The sequence below is a fragment of the Trachurus japonicus genome, chromosome 19, assembly GCF_045865225.1.
Source record: "Trachurus japonicus isolate A0001 chromosome 19, Traja_1.0".
Taxonomy (NCBI): domain Eukaryota; kingdom Metazoa; phylum Chordata; class Actinopteri; order Carangiformes; family Carangidae; genus Trachurus; species Trachurus japonicus.
Window position 1 is genome coordinate 22,061,338 of NC_140925.1, and position 22,779 is coordinate 22,084,116.

Below are 22,779 nucleotides of genomic sequence, written 5' to 3' on the forward strand. Positions count from 1 at the left end.
TTCTTTTCATAGAATAATGACTCATTGTCTCTGTGAATTAAAATGAATGTGAACCGTTATTATCACATCCTCATTGTCATTACAGACCATTCAGTGCCATTTTGAGGCATTATAAGAGCATTTGGCTTTCTTTCCTGAGAATTATGATGATTTCAGGGGAAATGATGATGAAGTTTTGGAGAGAAACTGTGGACTGTTTGCGGCGCTTAATCCCAAACCATTCAACTGTGGAAAGCTTCTGTGTTAGTCTGTCTTTTTTTTTTTTTCATATGAACATAACAGGTCAATTAATGCCACTGTGGTAGTCGGGTGCTTATTGACCTGGTTTTCAAGATCCAAAATTACTCTGAGAATGAGAGAAACCTCTGAATGCGGGCTGACTGAGGGTTTCAGCTCCAAGGAGTGGCATTAAATGCACGCACTAAGCCCCTGACTCCCAAATGGGTTACCAGCTCATATCGAGCTCACACTAAAAGCGTGTGATCAAAGGCAGAAAATCTTTTCAGCGGGTCTGAGGTGAACGACTGAATCACAAAAACAATCTGAAGTAAGTGTTGTGGGTTAGTAGCACGCAGTGTGAGTCTCAGGTAAAAAACTGCAGGATAAAAGTGTTTTAACGTCTCCATCAGTGAGGACGAACCAGCAGAATTACTTTAGTATGACTGGCACAAGATTTATCTACTGAACCCAGAAGTCAAGCTGATGAAGTCACTCCCTGACCTGGACGATGGTGACGATGGCGATAAAGACAGGCGGGGGACACAGGCGGTTCTGGTGAAAGTACCAGCGTCGGTCCGTCTCGCAGGGCAGGATCTCGTAGGCCACATAGCGCACGAAACGCTTGTACAGACCCAGCCCCGTCTCGTCCAGCAGGATCTCCCTCTGCAGCGTGCGGCGGCCATTGGCGATGGCTCGACGGAAACTGCTGGAGCGCTTGCTGCTCATCTGAGGGAAAAGACGACAAAACAACAAACGTGTGTTATTCTTCAAGGGCCCTGTGCCAAATCCTTATAGGAGAACTGCTGGTGATTTAGAGAAACTTGGAGAAATGTTTGATGAGCAATTTTCCAAATGAGACTGAGGGGAGTGTAAAAACTGAGAGTTAGAAGATCAATACCAATCTGATGGCTGTGGGAACAGATGAACAATCTGTTCAGCTGACGGACCCAGTGTAGAAGAAACTTTAAGGAATCACCAGACAGGTTTAGATTTATTTGCTGCGTTTATTTCGTGCCACTTGATGACTTAATGTCTTTTTTTCGCAATTAACTTGCCTGGAGCCCCCGCCTGAGCGTTTCCTGTCAGCAGCTGGAGGACACACCTTCGCCTGCCGCTGAATTTCTCATCTTAGCAATTAAAGCCGTAACTTTCTTCACGCTAAGTGGCTCAAATCATCAGTAAAGGAGGATTGCCTCTTTTCACATAATCTGAGGGAAGCTCATCAGTGTGACTAATCATCCTAGATGGGACGAGCCAACATTCATAAAGCACTGATTTCACAAAGGATAGCATGACGGTTTATGTAAGTCCTGCTTCTATCATCAGCCAGTCAGAGGGAAGGGTGATGACACTCTTATCTTCTTTTAAGACTTTTCCTGTCCTGACATGGCTCTGAGGCTTCACTGACGATTCTCTTTGACATTTTTTCTGGCTGGATTCAGTAGTGGTTTTGTATGCACTTCTAACTTCTATTCTACCTTTAATTTATGAGCGATTTGTAGGTTTCAAGTGTCCATAATTTGTCAAACACAACAATTCATCAGTGTGTTAAAACAGCTCAAAGTCTCTTTGTTCAAACTGTGACAGCCACTTCAGCCCCATCTGTGTTACACAGACATTAAAGAACTGACAGCATTATGCTGTTTGGTCAGGACTAATGTCTTCATGAGTGACAGTGAAAGATTTTATTCTAATTAGTGCGGAAATGAAGATGTGCTTTATGAATCTGACTTTAACAAGTGTATTTAACTATTAGAGATAAATGCTGTTTGTCTTCAGATACGCCGGCAGCAAATGAAATATTATGAAAACCATGTTACAGGTATAAATGACTGCTTATCAATTTTTGCTTTTTGACAGAACTGTAGCTGAATATTCATGGCTGATAAGAAACTTGAATTATGTATAAGTTGTTTTTGATTCAGACTAAATGTAAGTGTGACTGCTGATTGCAGCTCAGACATTGTAACAAATGGCTGCTCCAAGTGATTTTGCCCTTGAAAAGCCAATCTTTGTTAAGAGGAACAATTCTATGGAAGGAGCGAAAGTGTGTGTGTGTGTGTGTGTGTGTGTGCATGTGTGTGTCTGCGTGTGTTATCACAGACTCCAGGTTTGCCTGGTGAGCTGCAGCTCTGCAGCAGGCCACAGGCCAGCAGGACCGACTCTTAATAAGTTCTTAAATAGAGGCTTAGGATGAAAACTATCCTCATGCCACTATTTTTGACAACCGCGGCAGAGAACCGTCAGGATAACACAGAAAGTTCCTCTATGCCAGAGTTACCACTGAAAACAGCGTCTGACCGGCGAGCTCAGATCCTTTGGAGTAAATATCTGCATTTCCTAACAGACGATGAGAGAGTGTAAGATTCGTTTGGTCGCTGATTTTCAGTCGAAACCAGATGTCCCAAGTCTCCAGTGTAGCTAATACAACACATCTCCTTTGAGGACAACTGGCTGACTAAGCAATTATCTACATGTTATGATGTTATGTGACACTTCCTGAAAATTAGTTTTCCAGGAAAAACAGTGGAGCAGCTGCTACAGTTGACAGTCGACAACAGACCCTGTTTATAGGTTTCTTGGAGGATATGGCAGCTTCATGTGACGCGTAATGAAGCCTTGAGAGGGGGAAGAACAACCCGCCATTTGTAATTCATTAACCAGGTCCTACTTGTAGACTCATTATACTGTAGACACAGTGGGGGGCACAGCAAAGGAAATTGTAGGTCAATGTCTATAAAAGCTAATGAGCTAAACATTCTGGAGGACAAAGACAGCAAATAAATGAGCAAATAATGAAGAGGTAATGAACAGATTGCTTCACAAACTAAGCCACTGTTTTTTTTTTCCTTTTCAAGAAATCATTCAGGAAAAACAGGAAAAAAAAACCCTGCTAATCCCTTTTGGAAGTTAGCCGAGCAGGACGTGGTAACTACCCTAACTGTGGGTAATTATGACACTAGTGGTTGTATGGTGAGGGTGTGAGGGCCTGTTGCACAGTGATAACCAGAGAGACGTGGAGCTGGCCTGCTGGCTCTCTGCAGATGGAGGGATGCATATTTAGTATGGAAATCAGACCTGGAAAATGCAATTATACTATACTTGAGGCAGGGAGCAAAAGCTGAAGAAGAGGAGTAGAGGGACATTAGATGGCAGAGAGGGGGGGAATTAAAAAGGCAAGATGAGATGCCTGCCTGGTTGAGCCCAACTGACCGGTTCTGGAGGCCAAACATTTCCATAGCGTTGAAATCACAATGGAGAAGAAAGACGAGGCGTATCATGAGAAGAGCAGAGAGATGTAAATAGAAGTGTGTTTCTTTCCTCTGCTGACTTCATTTCATCTCCGTTCCGTGAGAACACCTGCCGCCTTCCCACACTGCGTTGTATTCTCTCTCAGCATTCATACCGACTGTGAAAATGTCCCCCCCCCTCCCCTAGACACGGCTAAGCGTAGCTGTCATTCTGCTTTCCCTCCTCTGACATGCAGGGCCGCCGCCTCCAAAGTGAGCGCTAGCTGCCTTTTGAAGTGACGACAGGTTGGGAGATGACAAACAGACAATAAGGCGGCAAAACTTGTGATAATGCACTGAGAGGAGTGACGGGAAAAAAAACACAACACATGATATCACATGAAACGTTTGTGGGGGGATGGGGGGGTGGGGGGAGACCTCTAAGTTGTACATTGGTAACAGTGGAAGTTCCCTGACGAGGCAACGCCTGCCAGGGAATAATTGATGCTGAGGCTGAGAGCACAAAGATAAAGATAGTATCCCCCTTTAGGGATGGTTGCATTGGCCAAGCTGACAGCAGTGTGTGTGTGTGTGTGTGTGTGTGTGTGTGTGTGTGTGTGTGTGTGTGTGTGTGTGTGTGTCAAACAGCAAGGGTCCAGCCTCCTCCTCTCAGTAGCTGTGTGTTGCCTACTGTACACGCTGCTTTCAGCTCTAGTCAATTGTCCTTGATGGATTAATTAGCTGGACCACATGGTCAATACCTCACAGCTCAATACTAATTAGCAATAACAATTAAAAAATGTGTTTTAAAGGCCATTCAGGCATCTGCACTGCAGATACAAAAAAAAAATCCATAAACTTTTTTCTTATTGGAGAGTTATGGTAATAACACTCACAAATCATTTATTGTTGCTAGAATAGTGGGAGATTGTGTCCATTAACGAAGCTTACACAGTGATTCACCACCACTGGGCTAACAGTGTCACTGTACCCATTTACTATCTCATTTGTGAGTCATTCAGAGACCCAAAATCCCCCCCCCCCCCCCCCCCTCTCCGCTGCTCCCTCGCCCTCCCTCCCTCCCTCCCTCTCCGGCACACACACTCTCGCAGCAGAATCTAAATCACTGCGGATCTCAAGCCTCGCTGATTCTACTCTGACCCAGATACTCAGGTTCTTTCTTGCCCAAATCCTTTTAAAATGAGAGTCCACCTTTTTCCCCTCCCTCTGGCAGTTTGTGGCCACAGCTTTCCTTCATGGTTTAATCATTATGGTGCTAAAACTCAGAAGGAAAGAAAAAATAAATAAATTCACTGCGGGACACTTAAGCAAAGTGCATCACTTCTGGTTTGCTTTTCCTTTAGAAAACAGAAAACGTTGGTGCAGGATGTGATGGTCAATAGGTACAGTAGCATCTGTGTCCATGGAGACAGGTGCACTGAGGCCACTTATTGTGACTTGGAAAGAGTTGAAAATGGTTTAAAATCCTATTTATCACTGACTCGCAGAGCATCTCTAGACAAGGTCAGCGACCAAAGTTCATATCTGCTGTGTGAAAGTTCTCACTCTCTCTCTCTCTCTCTCTCTCCAATCTTCCCCAAATGCCACAAAACACACGGTTTAAAGCAGAACATTGTAATAGAAAAATTACATAAGTGTTTCTCTAACTATACGTCCTGAGGGAGCAGAAAATCTAAGCGCAACATTTGGGTAAAAACTCGGCACAAAGCAACAGCCTAAAAAAAAAAAAACCTCCATTCTGAAAAAAGCGAATCTCTCGCCATAATCTCTAAAATACATCCTCTACCCGTGTAATTAACCATGGCAGCCATTTTGGATTCCCGTCGAACATTAGCCTAATTACCACCTGAAGGAAAACAATGACACACTTCTTCAATTACACAGTTGTTACATGATAGCATCAGAGGACTCTTTAAAGAAATCGATACGTGCAATTACACACGTATGGGATGTATCCCACACCGGGACGGGAACGGCCGGGCCCTGCTTTTACGCTTCTTCACAAAAAAGATGTTTGTCTATCGCTGCAGTGTTGATGCCTCGTCGTGTGCACTTTGACACCTCGGGTGTTTCTCGGCACCCCTGCGTCGACAAAATGTCTGTGTGTAATTGTGTGGAAACGTGTCACCGTTTCCACATAGCAAAGCTTTGCTGTGTGGGATTTTGATGCAATGTGAGATACAGGCCTCACTCTTTGGGAGTGTATATGTTTGATTGAGTGAATGTGTGTATGTGTGTGTGTGTGTGTGCTCAGCCCCCCAAGAGAGGTTTTAGCAGAGCGTTACTTATTCACCCCTCTGGCTGAACTGATGGGAGTTCTCTGGCTAAGATTGCCCTGCATGAAAGATGGGTTGAACATGAACGATGTCAGAGACAGTCTTGTACTCTTGTGTACACACACACACACACACGCAGACTCACACACATACAAACACTCACACACAGAGCAGACGCCAGAGAAAGCTGTTGCCTAACGGTGCGATTCAAACACATTTACACCCACCGAGGTCGAGAAAAGCAGTGTGGATTCACGGCTGCACCGAGTGAATGTAGAACAACAAATCAGGAAAATGTTGAACATCCGTTACAGACACAGAGAGAGAGACAGGGAGAGAAATCTCAACAGCTCGTGGGCTCAGAGGATGGAAAAGGCGTGGACTGAGCACACACACACACACACACACACACACACACACACACACACACACACACACACACACACACACAAACTTTCTCCACTTTGCTGTGTCCATTTATAATAATAAATAAAATAAAATAATGTGCTGGGGAGTTCCAACTTCAGCTGAGGCTGGATCACAAATCAATACAGACATAATATAATGGCGGCACTGAACTTTCCAAGTCAAAAATATGACCGTCATTTATCACAGTGTGGAGATCTACTTATAAACGTGCTTGAGATACATAGTTGTGAATGGAAGTGGAGAGAGGAAGAAAAAAAAAAGAGGAGCGAAGACGCAAACTGAAGGGATTTAGGTGAAAATGATAAAAGCCAGAGAGCGGCAGAGAGGAAAGGAGAAGGGATGCTGGAGGTGTTCACTGATGACCTGCTTGAAAATGTCATGCTACATGCGGCACTTTCCCCGCGGCTGCCTGGAGCTCATCCCAGAGAACAGAGACCTGCAGAGCACACGCATCACATGCCTTCACCACGGGAGGCCAGACTCGCATCAACATCTCCAATACCCTCTAAATTAGTCAGCAAATCTGTACTGGCAGCGCTCATGTGTATGAATGAGAGTCTGTCTGCATCTGAGACCGTGTGTGTGTGTGTGTGTGTGTGTGTGTGTCAGGGGGAACTGGTGGGAAAGACAGAGGGGAGGTGGGTGGCTGCATTAATTCATAATAAAACGCTTGACAGTGTTTGTGTGTATGCAAATTGCATGCATGTGCAGAGTATGATGATCACATGCGTGTCTCAGACAAAATCTTTACCTGGGGGTCGATATCTTTGTGAGAGACTGGGCGTTTTCAAATTACCTCGGATTGCTGCCTGCTTCTGCCAATGCCGGGGCTAATCGAAGGCAATTTGCATTTTGGCTGATGGGTAATTTTAAAAGTTTTTCCCTGATGACGTTGGAGGCGAGGCAGAGTTGGGGGCTTTTTTTCCTGCCTAACATATGCTCACAAGGAGTATAGAATGAAAGAGAAGGAAATGAGATCTGAGGGTTCAGGGAGAAGCAGGTACAAAATAAAAAGGGGGATGATATTACAAGGCTGGAGAAACTGGAGGGCTGAAGATGAGAACGCGGTGAAATGAGATGGATCGGGGAAAAAAACATAACAACACTTGAAGAATGGCGAGGGAAGAGAGCTGTGCACTTCCGAGGAAAGGAGCATGATGAAAAAGAGAGGCAGCACCGTAGGAGCAGCACCTCTAAAGTGATTTCTCTGCATCAACCTCAGACGTGGGTCCTGCTCCAGACTGAGTGGCCTCGCATGGCCTTCATTAGAAACCACAGGCAGCACAACACAAGGCAAGAGAAAGAGATAAAAAAAAGAGAGACAGATAAATAGAGAGAGAGAAAGCAAAAGAGGAGGAAATGAGCTTAAGGAAGTGAAAATATGCCAGGAATTGCATTGCGTTGAATTAATCACGGTGCTTACACCCGTGTGGTGCCAGCGAGCCGAAGGCAGGTGCTCATCTACACGCTCCGAGTGAATCAGCCTTTCACATATAAAGCTCTACATGAATCTCTAATAGAGGCGCCACTGTAAACACACATAGGTAAAGAGGGAGGGAATGAATAAGAAGAATGAGGAAAGCCTGACCTCATATTCACAGCAGAAACTGAGTCAGAACAAAACATGTGCAGCTGTAGCTGAAGGAACAGTATGGTGCACTGACGACGCCGGTGTGAAATAAATTCTCCAGTTTTACTGCTGTGTACGACGGTCGGGTTTGAATTGAATGCAACACTTATATTATGAGAAATAATAATTTGTTGCTGTAATATTGCGGCTGTCAGTCTGGTGTGGCTGTTTTCCGGTACTTGCGAGGTTAAGTGTCTGGATTTACCGACACATTAACTGGAAAGATTGATCCTCCTTTACCAGGACAGGAACGACCTGAACCGTTGAGTCACATTTTCGCCACTGCAGAGCTTCCTGGCTCCGTCTGAGTCAATTATGTAACCTTTTCTGAAATCCAACAAAAGTCTGTACATGTGGGGAAATTTGTCTCTGCGCTGCAGGACAGGAAAACGCTTTGTGTGTCTCCCTGTGCGGTTCTGACTGTCTGTGTCTGTGCGGTCTCCACTCACCAGCTCGATGAGCTCCTGGTAGCACACCTGTCCCTCTTCATTGCTCTGGACGAGGGCTAACAGCATGTCCAGCTTGGACGGGTCCAGCTGCAGCTCATGGTGCTCCACCAAGCTGGTGAAGTTCTCCACTGCAATGAAACCGGTGTTCTCTGGGTCCAGCTGCAGATAAAGACAAAACAAAAACAACTTTTAGAAACACTGGGACAAAAACAGTTTGTATTGAAGATGCTTCTTCTGTCTGGATTTCTTTCTTTTTCTAAATAATAAACAGCACTGCAGAGATGAAGTGACAGTTTGCCCTGAGGGAGATGCATCAGTAAAAGACAGCTGAGATATATATACACACAGAGAGGCAACAACAGATACTCAAAAAGACAAATGAGAGCCTGAGGGCTGATGGCATAAGCTCATACAGTGACACTGTATTAATTAAGCTGTGTGGGCTCTATGATGCATTTAAAAGAATTGGACCTGCCTTAAGAAAATGCCCCATTCAACCTCATTACGAGAGCAGGCCTGCCAAACCAAACAGCGAGAGGGTTGTAGTTGTTGGAAGCAGCAAGAGAAGACAGACGGCCATGTCATTCTAATTTGCAGTGACCTGCAGTTTCCCTAAAAAACAAAAACCATTCCTCAGCATTAAATGAGGTTGAATTTCCAGTCTTTGTTTCTGAGTGGATGCTTCATTTGACTGTGTCAGTCTGCCCTTGGTCACATTTGCAGCTCGCAGTCACTCTGGTTTTTATAATCACCACTCACTCACTGCGACCCACAGTCCCATGGGTTATTACTGCTGATGCCTTACGCCACTGCTGCTCCTCGTAATTGATTTAAGCGGGAGAGTGTCGTAAAAATGGCTGAGTGCGGTTGTCTAAAATAGCGGCGGGTTAAAAATGGCTTGTAAAGTATAGGGTGTGTATCTACGCTTGGTTTGTGTAATGTGGTTTTTTTTTGGGCAGCAGCTTCACATATCTACTTATCACTTGATTTTCTTCCCATCCCCTCTAAGATGCGATTCAATTGCTCTCCTATGGAGTGTTAATTCCTCATGCCAGCTCTCCTTTAGTGCATCTGACTGTGTTTGTGAAAAAATGTGCCTGTGGACAATTCTGGAGCAGCACAAAGAGACCACATGGAACGGGCCCTCGCTGCTTCTCATTTGACTGTTTCCTGAATGCTAACACAGCCTCATTAGGTTTCGGATAGTAAACCAACAGCCCCTCGTTGCCCCCGGGAGGAGTGAGCTTTCAGATGTTGCGTCAGAGTGGAGTCAGTCGTGCTGGATCATCGTTGGCCATGTCATGAGTCCGCGGGAAGAATCCCCCATCTAGGCCGCCTAAGTCTGGACCCTGCCTGCTCTGACACGCTTAGACAAAAGGTGTTACAGCGGCTGCATGAGGAGAGCAGCATTAAAACTCGGCTGCACCGTGTGGGTCTCTACTGCAGGAGGCTCAGGGCTTAAAGCTCTGCTGCTCAACGACGGAGCAAAGAAGATCAATCGCCTCCTGAACATGTTTACTATGTGCTTTGCTTCCCCCCTTAGCACTTTCCCCACCGTTTTTTTTAAAGTCATTTAGTTGAACACAAGCACCCCTTTAACTGCATTTAATCAGCTTTTTTCCATTTCTCTGCATACTTATGCTTTTATTCACATGGGAGAGTGCAGTGGAGGCAGGAACTAATGGGTTAGTTTTGATGATGCTTGACTCAGAATGAGTGTTTTCCCACCGCTGGCTGATAGCAGTCGTGAGGGGATTTCGTTAGGTACAATCTTGACACCAACACGCCTCTAAACAGAAGCCTATATCTGATAAAAAACAAAGAATCTGTGAACACACAACCGAAGCTGACTCCAGGACAGTTTCTGATAACACTCCTCATGTATAATATTGAAGTGAGGACTTTATTGAAATCTCTCCCCTGCTCATTGTCCCTGATATATCACACTGTAACCTCAACACTTAGCTCCTAGTTAGTAGAGCCTGACAGAAGGCGATTACAACGCACATAAAACCAAATTTGTGAATAAAAATGAACCAAGACGGGAAAGAAAAATGGGGCCCAGGTTTATTTTTAGATAATCCCTTTAACTGTGTGTTCCACGGACGTTTGTTAAAACACGGCCCTTCTCTTCCCTTGAGGAGAGCCGAGCAAAATGGTGCAGATACAGTAAGGCCAGTGGTGAAGAAGTGCAAGGCGCCAGGATGAGATGTCAGGGAATACGGGGGGGGGAAGAGGAAGCACAAAAAAATAAAAAATAAAATACAGCAGAGTGGTGAAGGGAGAAGAGGTGGGTGGTCAGTTGATGAAATGAAAAAATTTTGAAATGAGGGGAATAGCAGGAGGAGGAGAAGGAGAAGGAAGGGGAAAGTAGAGCAGAGGGAGTGAGAAATTAAAGGAACGACACAGAGAACATAAAAACGCTGTTCCTCGTTGCGTCTGCTCGGCCCAGCAGTCGGGGCCCTGAGTCCTCTTCTCCTCTTCTCCTCTTTCCTATAAGAGGTGCTGTGACACACTCCAGCGCTCTGCATCCACTCGCCACCGAGGGGAGATAGATCAGATTGTAATGTGCTCCTGGCTCAGCACCGGGCTGACGGGGGGAACAGAGAGCCGCACTGGGGACGTCTGATAACTGTCAGGCTCCATATGTCAGCACATCACTACACACACGGCAGCGGCACAGACTCACACACAGCGGCAGCGGCGCACTGTATATGGCTGCGCGCATTTATGCAAAAGCGAGTGTTGACGCTGAGCTGTCACACTGCACAGATACGACTCCCTCCGCTGCCTGACCTTATTCAGCAGGAACGTTTACACGGGGGGGGGGGGGGGGGGGGGGGGGGCGTCTGTTGGGGATACAACAAGGTGGAGGGTTGCTTCTTGTTCCCAATTAGGGTTATCAATTAGCGAGATGAGGCACACTGAGATGAATGAGTGTTGGCGAGAAGAGTCAGTTTTTTTTTCTTCCTTGGGTTGTGCTGCTGGTGACATGTGGATGAGGGAGGGAGAGATGGAGAGAAGAAAGGGTTGGAGGAAGGAGGGCAAAGGCACAGAGGGAAGCAGTTATTGAAGCGATCCAACACTGGTGAGGGCGACACTTTGACAAGCTGCATGGGTTTCCATGGTTACCAGTCGCCTGTGTGTCATCCCTTTCTCGCACACACACACACACACACACCCCTCGACATATTGGCATTCGAGAGGCAAAGGAAAGACACAAAAGGGATGGGGAGAGAGAGAGAGAGATGATGAAAAGGAGGGAGGAATACAGATGCCTGAGAGAGAAAGAGAGAGAGAGAGAGAGAGAAGGAAAAATGGGAATACAGGAGGATGGAGAGAAACCAATGAGATCGGAATGAGGCTGGAATGAGGCGGAGGGAGAGTTCAGTTTGTGAAGGGAGGCGGGGCGGGAGATTATGGATGGAAGGTGGTGGAGGGGAGGGGAGGGGGTGGGGGAGGTGTTGAGGGAAAGAGAGCAACCAAACTTGGCTGGTTCAAGCAGCAAGTGGGAGGGGACGGACAGGATGGGATGGAAGTGTGTACAGGAGGGGAGTGGGATGGCGAGCGTCGGGGGGAATGATCTCGGTGTTAACCCCCAGGACCTCGATTAGCTGACACCAGCCCACAACCCACTTATCAGTCTGGTCCACAGGGGCTCAACAACCAACCCCAACCCCAACCCCAACCCCAACCCCAAGCCCAAGCCATGATAGAAGTGCAGCCAGTGGACTGAAACCCCATCACCCAGCATGCATCTGTATGTGGCATTAGCAGTGTGCAGAGCGGAGACAGTGGAGATTCCCATGCTGCCACCGACCTTCAGCCAACTGTAGACGGCACAAACTGAATCATTTTCATCAGGATTTCCCCACTTATCATCTGGTAGAGGTAATCTGATTACCTTCACCAGATAGTTAGATATCCTCAGTCTGACTCTCTGTTCCCCTTGTTGATTGACTGATTAGTTGAGCGACAGAAAATGGCAAAAAAAGAGGGAAAAAAGCCACATATGACCACTTCTAGTGTGTTAAATAAAAAAATAAGAAGATTGTTTGTTTTCCTTGTTGTTTATGACTTGGGGTTTTGGCTGGTGGTCAGAATACAAGTTATTTTGAGCCATCAACTTGAGTTCCAGGAAACAATGTTTGCATTTCCCAACGTTTTCTGACAAACATCTAATAAAAAAATGGGCTTAAATCTTAGTTACTTTTTCTGTCTTGATTTGTCAAATTAAAGGAGGGTTTTCTTTGAGTAATGCAGTAGCTGTGTACAAGAGCCAATTACTTTCATCAAAACAGTTAAATAAATATAAATTGAAACAATACAGAAGTCTAGAGACTGAAAACCTGCAAAAAGGCAAACAATCCATATACAGTACCTATATCTTAGTGTTTCAAAAGCAGGAGTTGAAAGAGTCCTACTAACCAACATTGTAGTTGTTGTTGTTTTTTAAATCACACACTTGATTACATCACAGCGCTGGAGTTTGAAAGGGTAAATCTAAAGGTTGAATGCACAGTATTTATTCACTCATTGGAAAATGGTGATCATAACTTCCAAGAGATGGGAACGCTGCAGCACTGGTGCGGTTCCCAGGCCCGCTAACCCGCTGACACAGAGCCAATATGACAGACTACTTTGGTCTCTGTGAACAAGACGGTCAAGCATGAACAGTGGTGTGTATGTGCAGGGGTGGGGTGGGGGGGGGGCAGTGGCATTTTACAGGGTACAGCATATTTGCATAGCACCAGATAAAACCCTCTCTTGAGTCTATTACCCTCAGGATTCACTGGTGTTCACCCACAACTGGGCCACTGACTCTGTCATTCTCACATCCCATGTTCTGCTCTGCTGTTAGCATCATGACACTCATGACTTCACCACCGCGGCTCTGCGGCGAGACGGCCCGAGTGGAGGAGACTGAAGAGAGACATCCCAGGAATTTTCCTTGATGCAAACACTCGTCTAACTACGCTTCCTGGCGTTTCAACACAGTACAAACAGCCAGGGGGGATTCTCAAATACAACTCAATGCAAATCAGATGATGAGAGGGGATAGTGTATAAGAGCTTCAGTCTTTCTACTTGACATAAATATGTCAGAACAGTATTCAGAACCCCGGGTCCTTATGGGACCGATATAAATAAGCCAGATAAGAAACAAACACCACATTGGGGAGATATTCAGCGACTAATGATAGCATGCTTTAGTGAGTGCTACCGACCATCAACTTGCCTTATCAGTGGCACTGCAATGGAAAGACTATCAAAGAAACAGCGTGTGTGTGTGTGTGCATACTCTGACCATGAGCATATGTGTGAAGCTGCATAGGCCAGAAATAGCCTGAGCTCAGCATTGCAACCTTCTGCAGACAAAGACTAATAAACTCACTCATGTTGCCACTGTTGCTTTCTTCTTCTTCCCCCCTGCAGCATTTTCATGAAGTTTAGAGTGACAAGGCTGCAATTTCCCCTCAGCTTTAGACCTGCACTGCTCATGTAAACCAAACGCATCCTTCCTCTCTGGGTGCAAAGCATCCCATATTGTTTTTGGGAATCTCCAGGGAACACCGGTGGCAATAAAGTTTGGTGATCCTCATATTTTATGTATGTTTGCCTGAAGGAACGATGAACCAAATCCATTTTTTCGTTTGTAAAAATGTAAGGTTGTGGGTTCAAAGCCGTAGATTAAGAAAACCTAGACTACACTTAAGATGCTTTTATGCATAGCTTTTGACCTCGAGTTGCTCTTGGGGATTTGCTTTGAGGTTGATGAAATCCTAGGGTCATAGTGGGAAAGCTCCAGTGAATGTGGCAAAAAAATAAATGTGGAGGGCAGAGCTGCAAAAGCATCACACGTGCCCTGCAAAACATTTTCCTGGATAAAGATGAGGGGGAAAAAAAGTGTCCGATGTTTAGGCAGGCAGCAGGGCTTTGTTAAAAACAAGCTCGCCTGTTCGCGGTCCAAAAGCACTTGGCAGATTTGACTTCATTCTAGTTTAATTAGAGAGACCTTTTTCAAATCAAAGGCCGCCGCATGGAGTCCCAAAAGTGGAAAAAGCCTGTCGTCAGCCAGCATGAGTGATTTGGTCTAGTCTTAAGCACAATAGGGCTATAGCCTACTCAACTGCAGCCTTGCAAACTGCCTATATGAACACACTGGCACAAGCAAGAGTAAACCCCACAATCAATAAAACAACCAGCCGTTTACAGTGTGGAAATATTGGCTTCATCTCCAGCCCAGCGACCTGCTGCATCGAAAATGGGTATCGACACAGATGAGTCAGCCTCTTTGATACTGCATTTCAAATGTGTCTGTGAGGGAATATGTATTGTTGAGGTAACGCTAAGTAGCTTGTTATCGCTGAAGCACGTATACAGTACATGACTCACTGGTGTGACCACGGAGCATCTTCTCACTCAACCCACACAGACTTCCACCACACACATTCATAAAAATGCAACTGTGCACATGATCCCAGACACACACGCACACACACACGTCTCCCCAAGGCTCTTGGGTTTGCTGATCAATGCGTTGCTGATGGGCCACTCATGACCCCAAAACCCTGCAGCAGATAATCAATTTCTCCCTCTTGGACAGAATGATTGCCCAATCCATCTGCCAGTCAAAGCCAAACCCCAAAAGGCTGAGACACTGGAAAGCCTGGAGTTAAATACCAGACATAGAGCAGAGCCTGAAACACACACACATACACAATCATGTATGTCTTGAGGAAGCACAAGCCAGATACATGCATGTTTTCTTGGTATCTGCCTTCACATCCATTCTGGTTTGTTCATTTTGGAGCCGGTTGACCGAGGCTAAATTCAAACATGCATCTGATTGGGCAGTAAAAACAGGAGCTCGGGTCGACGACTCGAAGAAGAAACCAGATGCCAAAAGGATTTTTTTCTAATGTAAATATGACCACCGACACTGTATTTCTTCTCAGTAATCACCTGCAACAACAGGGCTGAAAATGAGGCAAAAGTTTAAAGCCGAATCACAGATGCTATTAAAAAGGAAAAACTGTAAGTGTGGCTTACTCTTTGTTTGACCCTTGAAAATGAAAAGCTGAAGATTTGTTTGTTTTTTAAGGGAAAAAAAGCACTCACAGATGCAGAGACACACACACACACACACACACATCCATGCACATACAGCATGACTGCTGCAGACGCTAATGCAGCAACTCCATGACTTCTCTTTGATCATTGACCATTATTACATGATTTTTACATCATTCAACCAGAGAATACAACAAACCACATCAACCTATACATCCATTCACACAATACATTCCCCCATCTCTTTGCTCATACAACCCTGCCTCTTTTCATCCCTTCCATAAACCATGACATGACGCCCCCCACCCCCCTCTTCCTCCTACTCCTCCTCCTCCTCCTCCTCCTCCTCATGCTGTGGCTCATGATCTGACCTCACATACTCGGGGCCCACATGGCTCCATGATGCTGCCGTCCGTCATGTTGTCTCATGTTCTTGCAAACGGCTCCTGCTATCAATCCCTCACATCAGCTCTCGCCCTCGAGCCTCCGCCGCGTCTCAATCCCTGGATAGACGGCGAGGTGGCCGGGAGCACCGTAACCATAGAAACCCCCGCCGCTGCATGCTCGCTTTGCTTACCTGCTCTTGTATGAGCTGAAACAGGGAGCTTCTATCCATATACTGGCCAGGGAGGTGAGAGGAGCCGCCGAGGACAAGGGCATAGGGAGGAGCAAGAGAGGAGCGGCGGCGGCGGTGGTGGTGGTGGTGTTGGGAAGGATGGGATGATGAGGTGGAGGGGGATTTGGTTGGAGTAGCAGCTGGTGCCTAAATTGTAGCGTCAGGCCCCCCTTCCGTAGCTGCTGCTGCTGCTGCGTCCCCTCCTTGGTGATGGAGAAAGCCCGGAGATCTGGGTCCCCTGGTCTTTTCCTTTCTGCTGGTGGAGTGAGAGTGAGGACGGTGTGGTGGTGGTGGTGGTGGTGGTGCAGACGGGCCGTGACTCTGCTCTGTGCCAGTGGAGTGTGGCGGTAAAAAGCCAGCTTCAGCAGCAGACGAGCGACAGGCGGGCAGGCATGCAGGCAGCTCTCATTCACTCTCCTCCCTCCTCCTCCTCCTCGCTCTCCTCTATCCCATTGCACTGACTGCTACCTCACTCTCTCTCTTTCCCTCTCTTCATACACACACACACACACACACACAACTGCGCCGCCTTGCATACCAATGAGGAAGAGGGAGGGTGGTGGCCTCTCTCCTCCAATGGCAGGAGGGGAAGGAGTGGCCAGGGTGGCTGCGGCTCCTCTCCTCACTACAAGTAAGGCATCTCAGGGAGGGAGTAGGGGATGGGCTCCACTGCGGCTCTGCGCTTACTACTGGCACAGCCCCCCCCTCTCTTCACCCCACGCACACGTCTGGTCTGTTACTGACAGGAATACACACACAGACACACACACAAACAAACCCACACACTGTAAACAAGACAAAAGCTACCAATACACAGTCATAACCATGTTATGAGTGTGTCAGCTTCTCGGTTACATGAGACAAAAGGACTTAAAAAATGGCATAAAACCGCTAATGACATCAATGCCACTGGAAAACTATACCTTGCTCTGCATCCATTACATCCCCTTGCTAATTATAACCATTGGCACATTAGCACATTGTATGCACCGCTGCACAATCAAGCGTTTTCTCACCACCACACCACACAGGCACAAACATAAAATTGAATTAGACTGTTTGGACGGCTCAGTGATCCTCCAGCGAGCTCAAATGAATTCCACTACGACAATAACCCAAGACCAGAATCCTCAGTACAATAGTTCATTATAAGTAATACCAGAACAAAGACTCTTTTTATGTTAATCTGATGCATAATAAAGAGACGGGCATGCAGGGAGCAGAGCATGAGGGGTCCAAACGTACGAATGGAGAAAGGCAACTTGTTACTGCTCATGTGGACAGAAGTGGGTGTGCTTGGTTTTTATTGAGACGCTCTTTAAAAGGTGATTCCTGTCCGCATGAATCCGCAGTGACCCCTCCTCAGGACAATGGCGATAAGGCGGAGGAGGAAGAAGCAGCACAGGGACGTAAATCTCAACCCAACGTGAAAAAATATAAAAACAGCCTTAAATACCCCGGAGTCGGTTGTAGCTGAAAACATCGTCTGGGTTGTGACCCGGCGATGACTTCAAGGAACGGCCAAAATGGTTGAAGCAGTGTTGTTTCTAGTCCTCTGGACCGTTTCCCTGTGAGATTTACTACAAGCAGTGTAACTCAGCCTCTGGCTCCGTGACAAACAGTGCCTCTGTCTGTTTAAGTGCCATGATTGCACCAGATGTTTGGACTTTCATTTTTTCTTATGAAACAAGAAAGCTTGTAAATCCTCCTCAACGAGAGAAGAATATCTGGACGTGCGTATTGCAGCGATGTAGCTGTGCTTGAGGCTCAGTCTGATGCTGCTGACGGTACAAAGCCACTGGTAACTGCTGTATTTGTCCTAATGGATTGGGCCTAGGCCACCTTGAACATGGCAGAGCTCCCAGACTTTCTTTGTCACCTTCATTTACGGCCACCTGACACTCTCTTGTTTAAACAAAACCTTAATAACGACCGTCCAAGTCTATAGAAACGACAGGTTTCCTCTTCTCTGAGGCAGGACTGAAGTCACTCCACGGGGTTCTTTGTTCAGCCACTAATCAATGTTAGGAATTAATTTGTCTCCAATGCTCTGTAGCTGTGAACATGAATAAGACGGTTCTAATTATAAGGTCACTGCTTCAGGATTTGCAAACTGCAATAAAATGAGACAGATTGGAAGAAGAGACAAAATGAAACTGGATTTAAACAGTTGCCTTGGTAACCTCAAAGCACTCCCATCAAACAACAAAAGACATGTAGCATGAACTCAAAAACATGAAGCGCAGTAGAGGATATTTACAAAAGGAGGTGGTTATATGTTGTATGTAGCGTGTAGCACTATTGTATTTACACACATCACACAGTATTGCACATGAGGCAGGTAAACAACTGGGATCACAGGTGCATCGTGGGTCATGCCAGTGGAACCGTTTCCATTACACTGCCACCCAGCGATATTATACAGGTGACTGACAGAGCAAGATAAGCCTCCAGTGATATTCTGTCTCTGCTGCCTGAGGTGTCCCCAGCTGAGCGGTCTCTCTTGAGCCTGACTAAACCCCTTCGTGTTCTGCTCGCCACCGGTGGATGGAGGCGGGCGGCGAGACAAACCCGGGCAGCCTGCACCTCTTTAACGAGGCCTCAGAGCGGCCCACGGAACGCCGGTCTAAGAGCAGGGAGAGAATAACAAGACCTTTCAGGGAGGCAGAAGCACATTAATTAGACCACCAGGCTGCACTTTTCCTCACCGGCTTAGTGACCTTGAGGCCAATATGGAAGGTGTCCATTTATCCGGTGTCAGAGTGAGAGTAGTGGTTTCCCTCAGTGAAATGGACATTAAGAAGGAGCTATTAATGTATGCCTTTAGGCTCTGGATTCTGTATGTGTTATTTTACACCGGCTGTATCAGATATTTGGCATGAAGATTGCATGTAAGTTGATTTTTCTTGTGTCCACAAGTGTGGGGATTTGTTTATGTGCACAATAGGATCCTCAAACCAATTTTTTGTTGTTGCAAAAACCAAGATTCAATCCAAACCAGGATTGAATCATTATTTTTCTTGAATTCGTTGCACCAGATTGCTCTTTAAATAGATGTAGTCCTTCGTAAATGAAATTCAGCTCCTGTTGCTTTCCCTCGATTTTTAGGTACCCACTAAAATGAGGCTCCCTGGTGTTTTCAGTATTACAATGTCCATTTCTGCTCTGACAAAAGATTGCACAGCTGCAATGTCACGGTGTCTGAGAGTTATAAAACTGGGAGCTGCCACATTTCTGCCTCACAGTATTTTCTCTGCCCACCTTATTAATCAAAGTTTAAATCTAGACTGTCTGCATTTAGATTTACACATTGAAACACTTGGTATTTTGTTGATTCTTCATAAATCAGATGCAGGATGCTTTTAAATATACTGGTTTTCTTGATATCTGCTGGTACAGGAAGAAAGTTTGAATCATTTGATACTGATTTGATGCTACACTGAAGGAAAAGATGTTCATGTGCATCATATAGTCACCAAAGTTAAATAGTCGTTATTTTATTTTTAAATCTTGAATAGGCTTTTAGTGAGGAGAAAGAGGCAGCCAAGGCACAGTGGAGAGGTGGAGAAGTGAAAGATCCTTTGAAATGTCCCTCCTTTGAATGTCTTGTAAGCCCATACAAGCTGGGCACCATTTGATGTCAGCAGCTTCAAAGATCCAATTGATAAATCAATATAGCACACATAGATGCACTGAAATGGAATACTGCTGCTACAAAGCATAGGCTACATGTTGAGCCTCTGTGCACTTTGCTGAATCTTATATTCAGGAAAGTACAGTATACCGGCCTGGAAAGAGCCGGTAAATCCTCCTTAATGGAGAAGAGAAGAATATTAAGGTGTGCAGCAAAAAGCGACAACCAGAAATTACCTCATGAATTCTTAATCATACTTGGTTGTTGAGCTGGACCAGTGTCCCTATGTGGACATCCATGTGAGATGGAGTGCTATCTAGTGTACCCTCGGAAACATTCCTGCCATCTACTGCCATTAAAAGGGCGGAAGAGAAAGTTTAAAACATTTATCGAGGTGAAAGAGAAGAGAGAGACTCTTGGAGAGGAGCTACAGTCTGAAAGCTCAAGAAAAGAGGGAATGAAAATTCAACTTCAGCATCAAGGAGTTGGCGCTTGTAACGACTGGTGTGTCAGATCCAGTCTGCATGTTGTCAATGTGCGAGATCACTGACCTAATCTTTTATAAAACACACAGACAAGTTTATCTGGGGATTTCTGGAGCCTGCTAGCTTCCACTAATCATGTGAATTAAATTTGATGGTATTTCACACTGGAGCCGCTGAATGTCAGGCAGTAATGATTGTGCAATAGAGGGAATCACCCGCATGATGAAAAACAGCAGAAAAACGAATCAGGTCACTGAATGACACACTTTTAGTTCAAAATGCTCCATTTAGACGATCTCTTGGGGACATAAAAACGGAAGGAGCCAAAGAGGGGAAGGAGAGAGCGAGAGGAAGGAGGTTGAAAGGGGGAGATAATTAAGCCGAAAAGGGGAGGTAAAGGGGAAAATTAATAAAAGAGGGGTGTATTACAAATTCACTTAACTCTGCCAAGATTTAAATTCATGAGGGAGGCACTCTTTCAACCTCGGCTATGCAAAATTCACGTCTTGTTCAGTGAGTGATTTCCCTCTCATACATCAAACACCATTTTTGACATTATAGTGTCACTTCTGGTTGAGTTCAGGGTTTCCGGGCAGCCTCTGTTGATCGGGTTGGGACTGGAGTTGTAAAAGTCAAGCTGAGGTGAGGGGAGACCTCTGCTGTCTAAACCTGCAGTTGCATCCTAAGCTGAGGGCAGCACCGTTGGACAACATCCATAAACACAGCACATACAAAACCACAGAGTATCCAAGGACTGCTGACAGACCAGGATCAGAGCACCAACTGAGCTAACCTGAAAATACTTTACAGCTCGTCACTCTTCCACTTTCATTCACTAAGAATATAACACGGAAGTTGATGCTTTTCTGCCTGCATTGCAATCACACACCTACCATTACAATCTAACTTAAAGGGATAGTTCAACATTTTGGCAAATTGGCCCATTGCCATAATCCCAATAGTCATAGCAGTAGGTTCGTTACCTTTAATTGTCGGTGCAAGCTACTTTTAGAACGGCGGAGCAGAGCTGCGAGCTGCTCAGAGCTACACTATGGAGGCTAATGGGATTTCTTGGTTTCCCTCATCAAATACACAATCCAACAACTCCAAAACGCTCTGGTGGACAAGTTGTGACCTGCACATTCACCACGCTATGAGATAATAACACAACGTTACCACACAGAGTTGTTTCAGAGGTAAATACAAAGACTGCTTGATGAAAAACAGCCCCTGAAGGCAACACGCATCAGCTGTTTTGCATGAATTTACCTCTAAAACAACTCTGTCTGGTAACGTTGTGTTATTATCTCATAGCGTGGTGAATGTGCAGCTCACAACTTGTCCACCAGAGCGTTTTGGAGTTGTTGGATTGTGTATTTGATGAGTTTGATGAGGGAAACCAAGAAATCCCATGAACCTCCATAGCGTAGCTCTGAGCAGCTCGCGGCTCTGCTCTGCCGTTCTAAAAATAGCTTGCACCGACAATTAAGGTAACAAACCTACTGCTATGACTATAGGGATTATGGCAATGGGCCAATTTGCCAATATGTTGAACTATCCCTTTAAGTACAGTATATGATGACACAATTATCTGTTTGTCTAGCAGCACTAATCATTTCTAAACCAAGTCTAAGCTTATATGGACAACAAATGACACTATCAATTACTTATCTTTAAGCTGCGACTGCCCTCTATTGGTGAAATCAGCTCACACCAGTTGTCACCAGTATGTCCAGTCCACCGATTAGTTATACCGCTTATCTGTGAAGGGTCTAAGGTGGGGTGGGGGCTAGGGCCAATGGCAGGTGACAAAAGGGGGAGGGTGGGGTACACTCTGGACAGGTCACCGGGGTTGATGTACAGGGAGAAACCTCACCCTCGCATTCACAACTTGTATGATGGGACAACATAACTCGTGCCAGTGCTCTTAAACACTTGTGTGTTGTCTGTCAACGCTATTTCATCTTTGTTTGCTAGCTTTTGTCTACAGAGGACACAATGTAAAGGAGAGAAAAGTCTGTGCATGAGATGGTTGTTTCTAGTTGGTTGGGGTTACAAATACAAAAAGATATCACACAGTTATTTAAGTCAACACATGATGGTTCTGGTGTTAACGGCAGCCTGATGTAGCAGTGTTTGTTACTCGTGTCCTCTACCTAAGTCTCTGGATTAAAGGGGCAAAAGGTTAAAGTCAAGATTAGAGCTAAATGTAGCATTCTCCATGAGCAATGTATGTGATGAATCACATGTGACGGCATGTAGTCACAATGTCACATGTGTGGGTTCACACCGCTCAAATAAAACTATTGGTAAACTTTGCGTTTTAGTTTTATCACAAATTTTTTTTTTTTAAATAACTGGTGCATTTTTCTTTCAAATGAGTACCTCTGGTAAAAAAAAACCTCTCAATTGTTCAACTAAAATGCTGTGTCATCTTGTGGCATGACGGACAAAAGCCCACAATAGCTTCTGTTAGAGTCGTCTCTACTGGTTCTGATTGACAGCTCACAGGTGCTCCGACACACTGCGCCCAATGAGCAGCCTGTCCCGTAAGAGGCGGTTTGACAGCTGACACTGTGGAAATTGTTACCTGCTCTACATACTGACATGAGGGAGGGCGTGTTGGGGTGGTGACCACCAGACGTTAACAAAGAGCGCCTTGGTGTGTTGCGAACTGACGGGCCACTGTTGGCTCGGCCGCGCAGCACTCAGCGCAG

At 45.6% G+C, this 22,779-nt stretch overlaps 1 protein-coding gene across 3 annotated transcripts in view; it reads right to left on the reverse strand.

The window, feature by feature from the left end:
• The window catches only part of rhbdl1 (rhomboid, veinlet-like 1 (Drosophila)), a 52,693-nt gene that overhangs the window by 22,522 nt on the left and 7,392 nt on the right, over positions 1 to 22,779 (reverse strand). For 2 of the 3 annotated variants that reach the window (XM_085761850.1, XM_085761851.1), the window contains exons 3-4: positions 8,255 to 8,413; positions 721 to 945 (exon numbers count right to left, since the gene is read on the reverse strand). In XM_085761850.1, the coding sequence (XP_085617976.1) occupies positions 721 to 945; positions 8,255 to 8,413 (384 nt within the window). Of the gene's footprint in view, positions 1 to 720; positions 946 to 8,254; positions 8,414 to 15,904; positions 16,425 to 22,779 lie in introns of those variants that run through there. The other variant, XM_085761853.1, reaches the window with a different exon arrangement.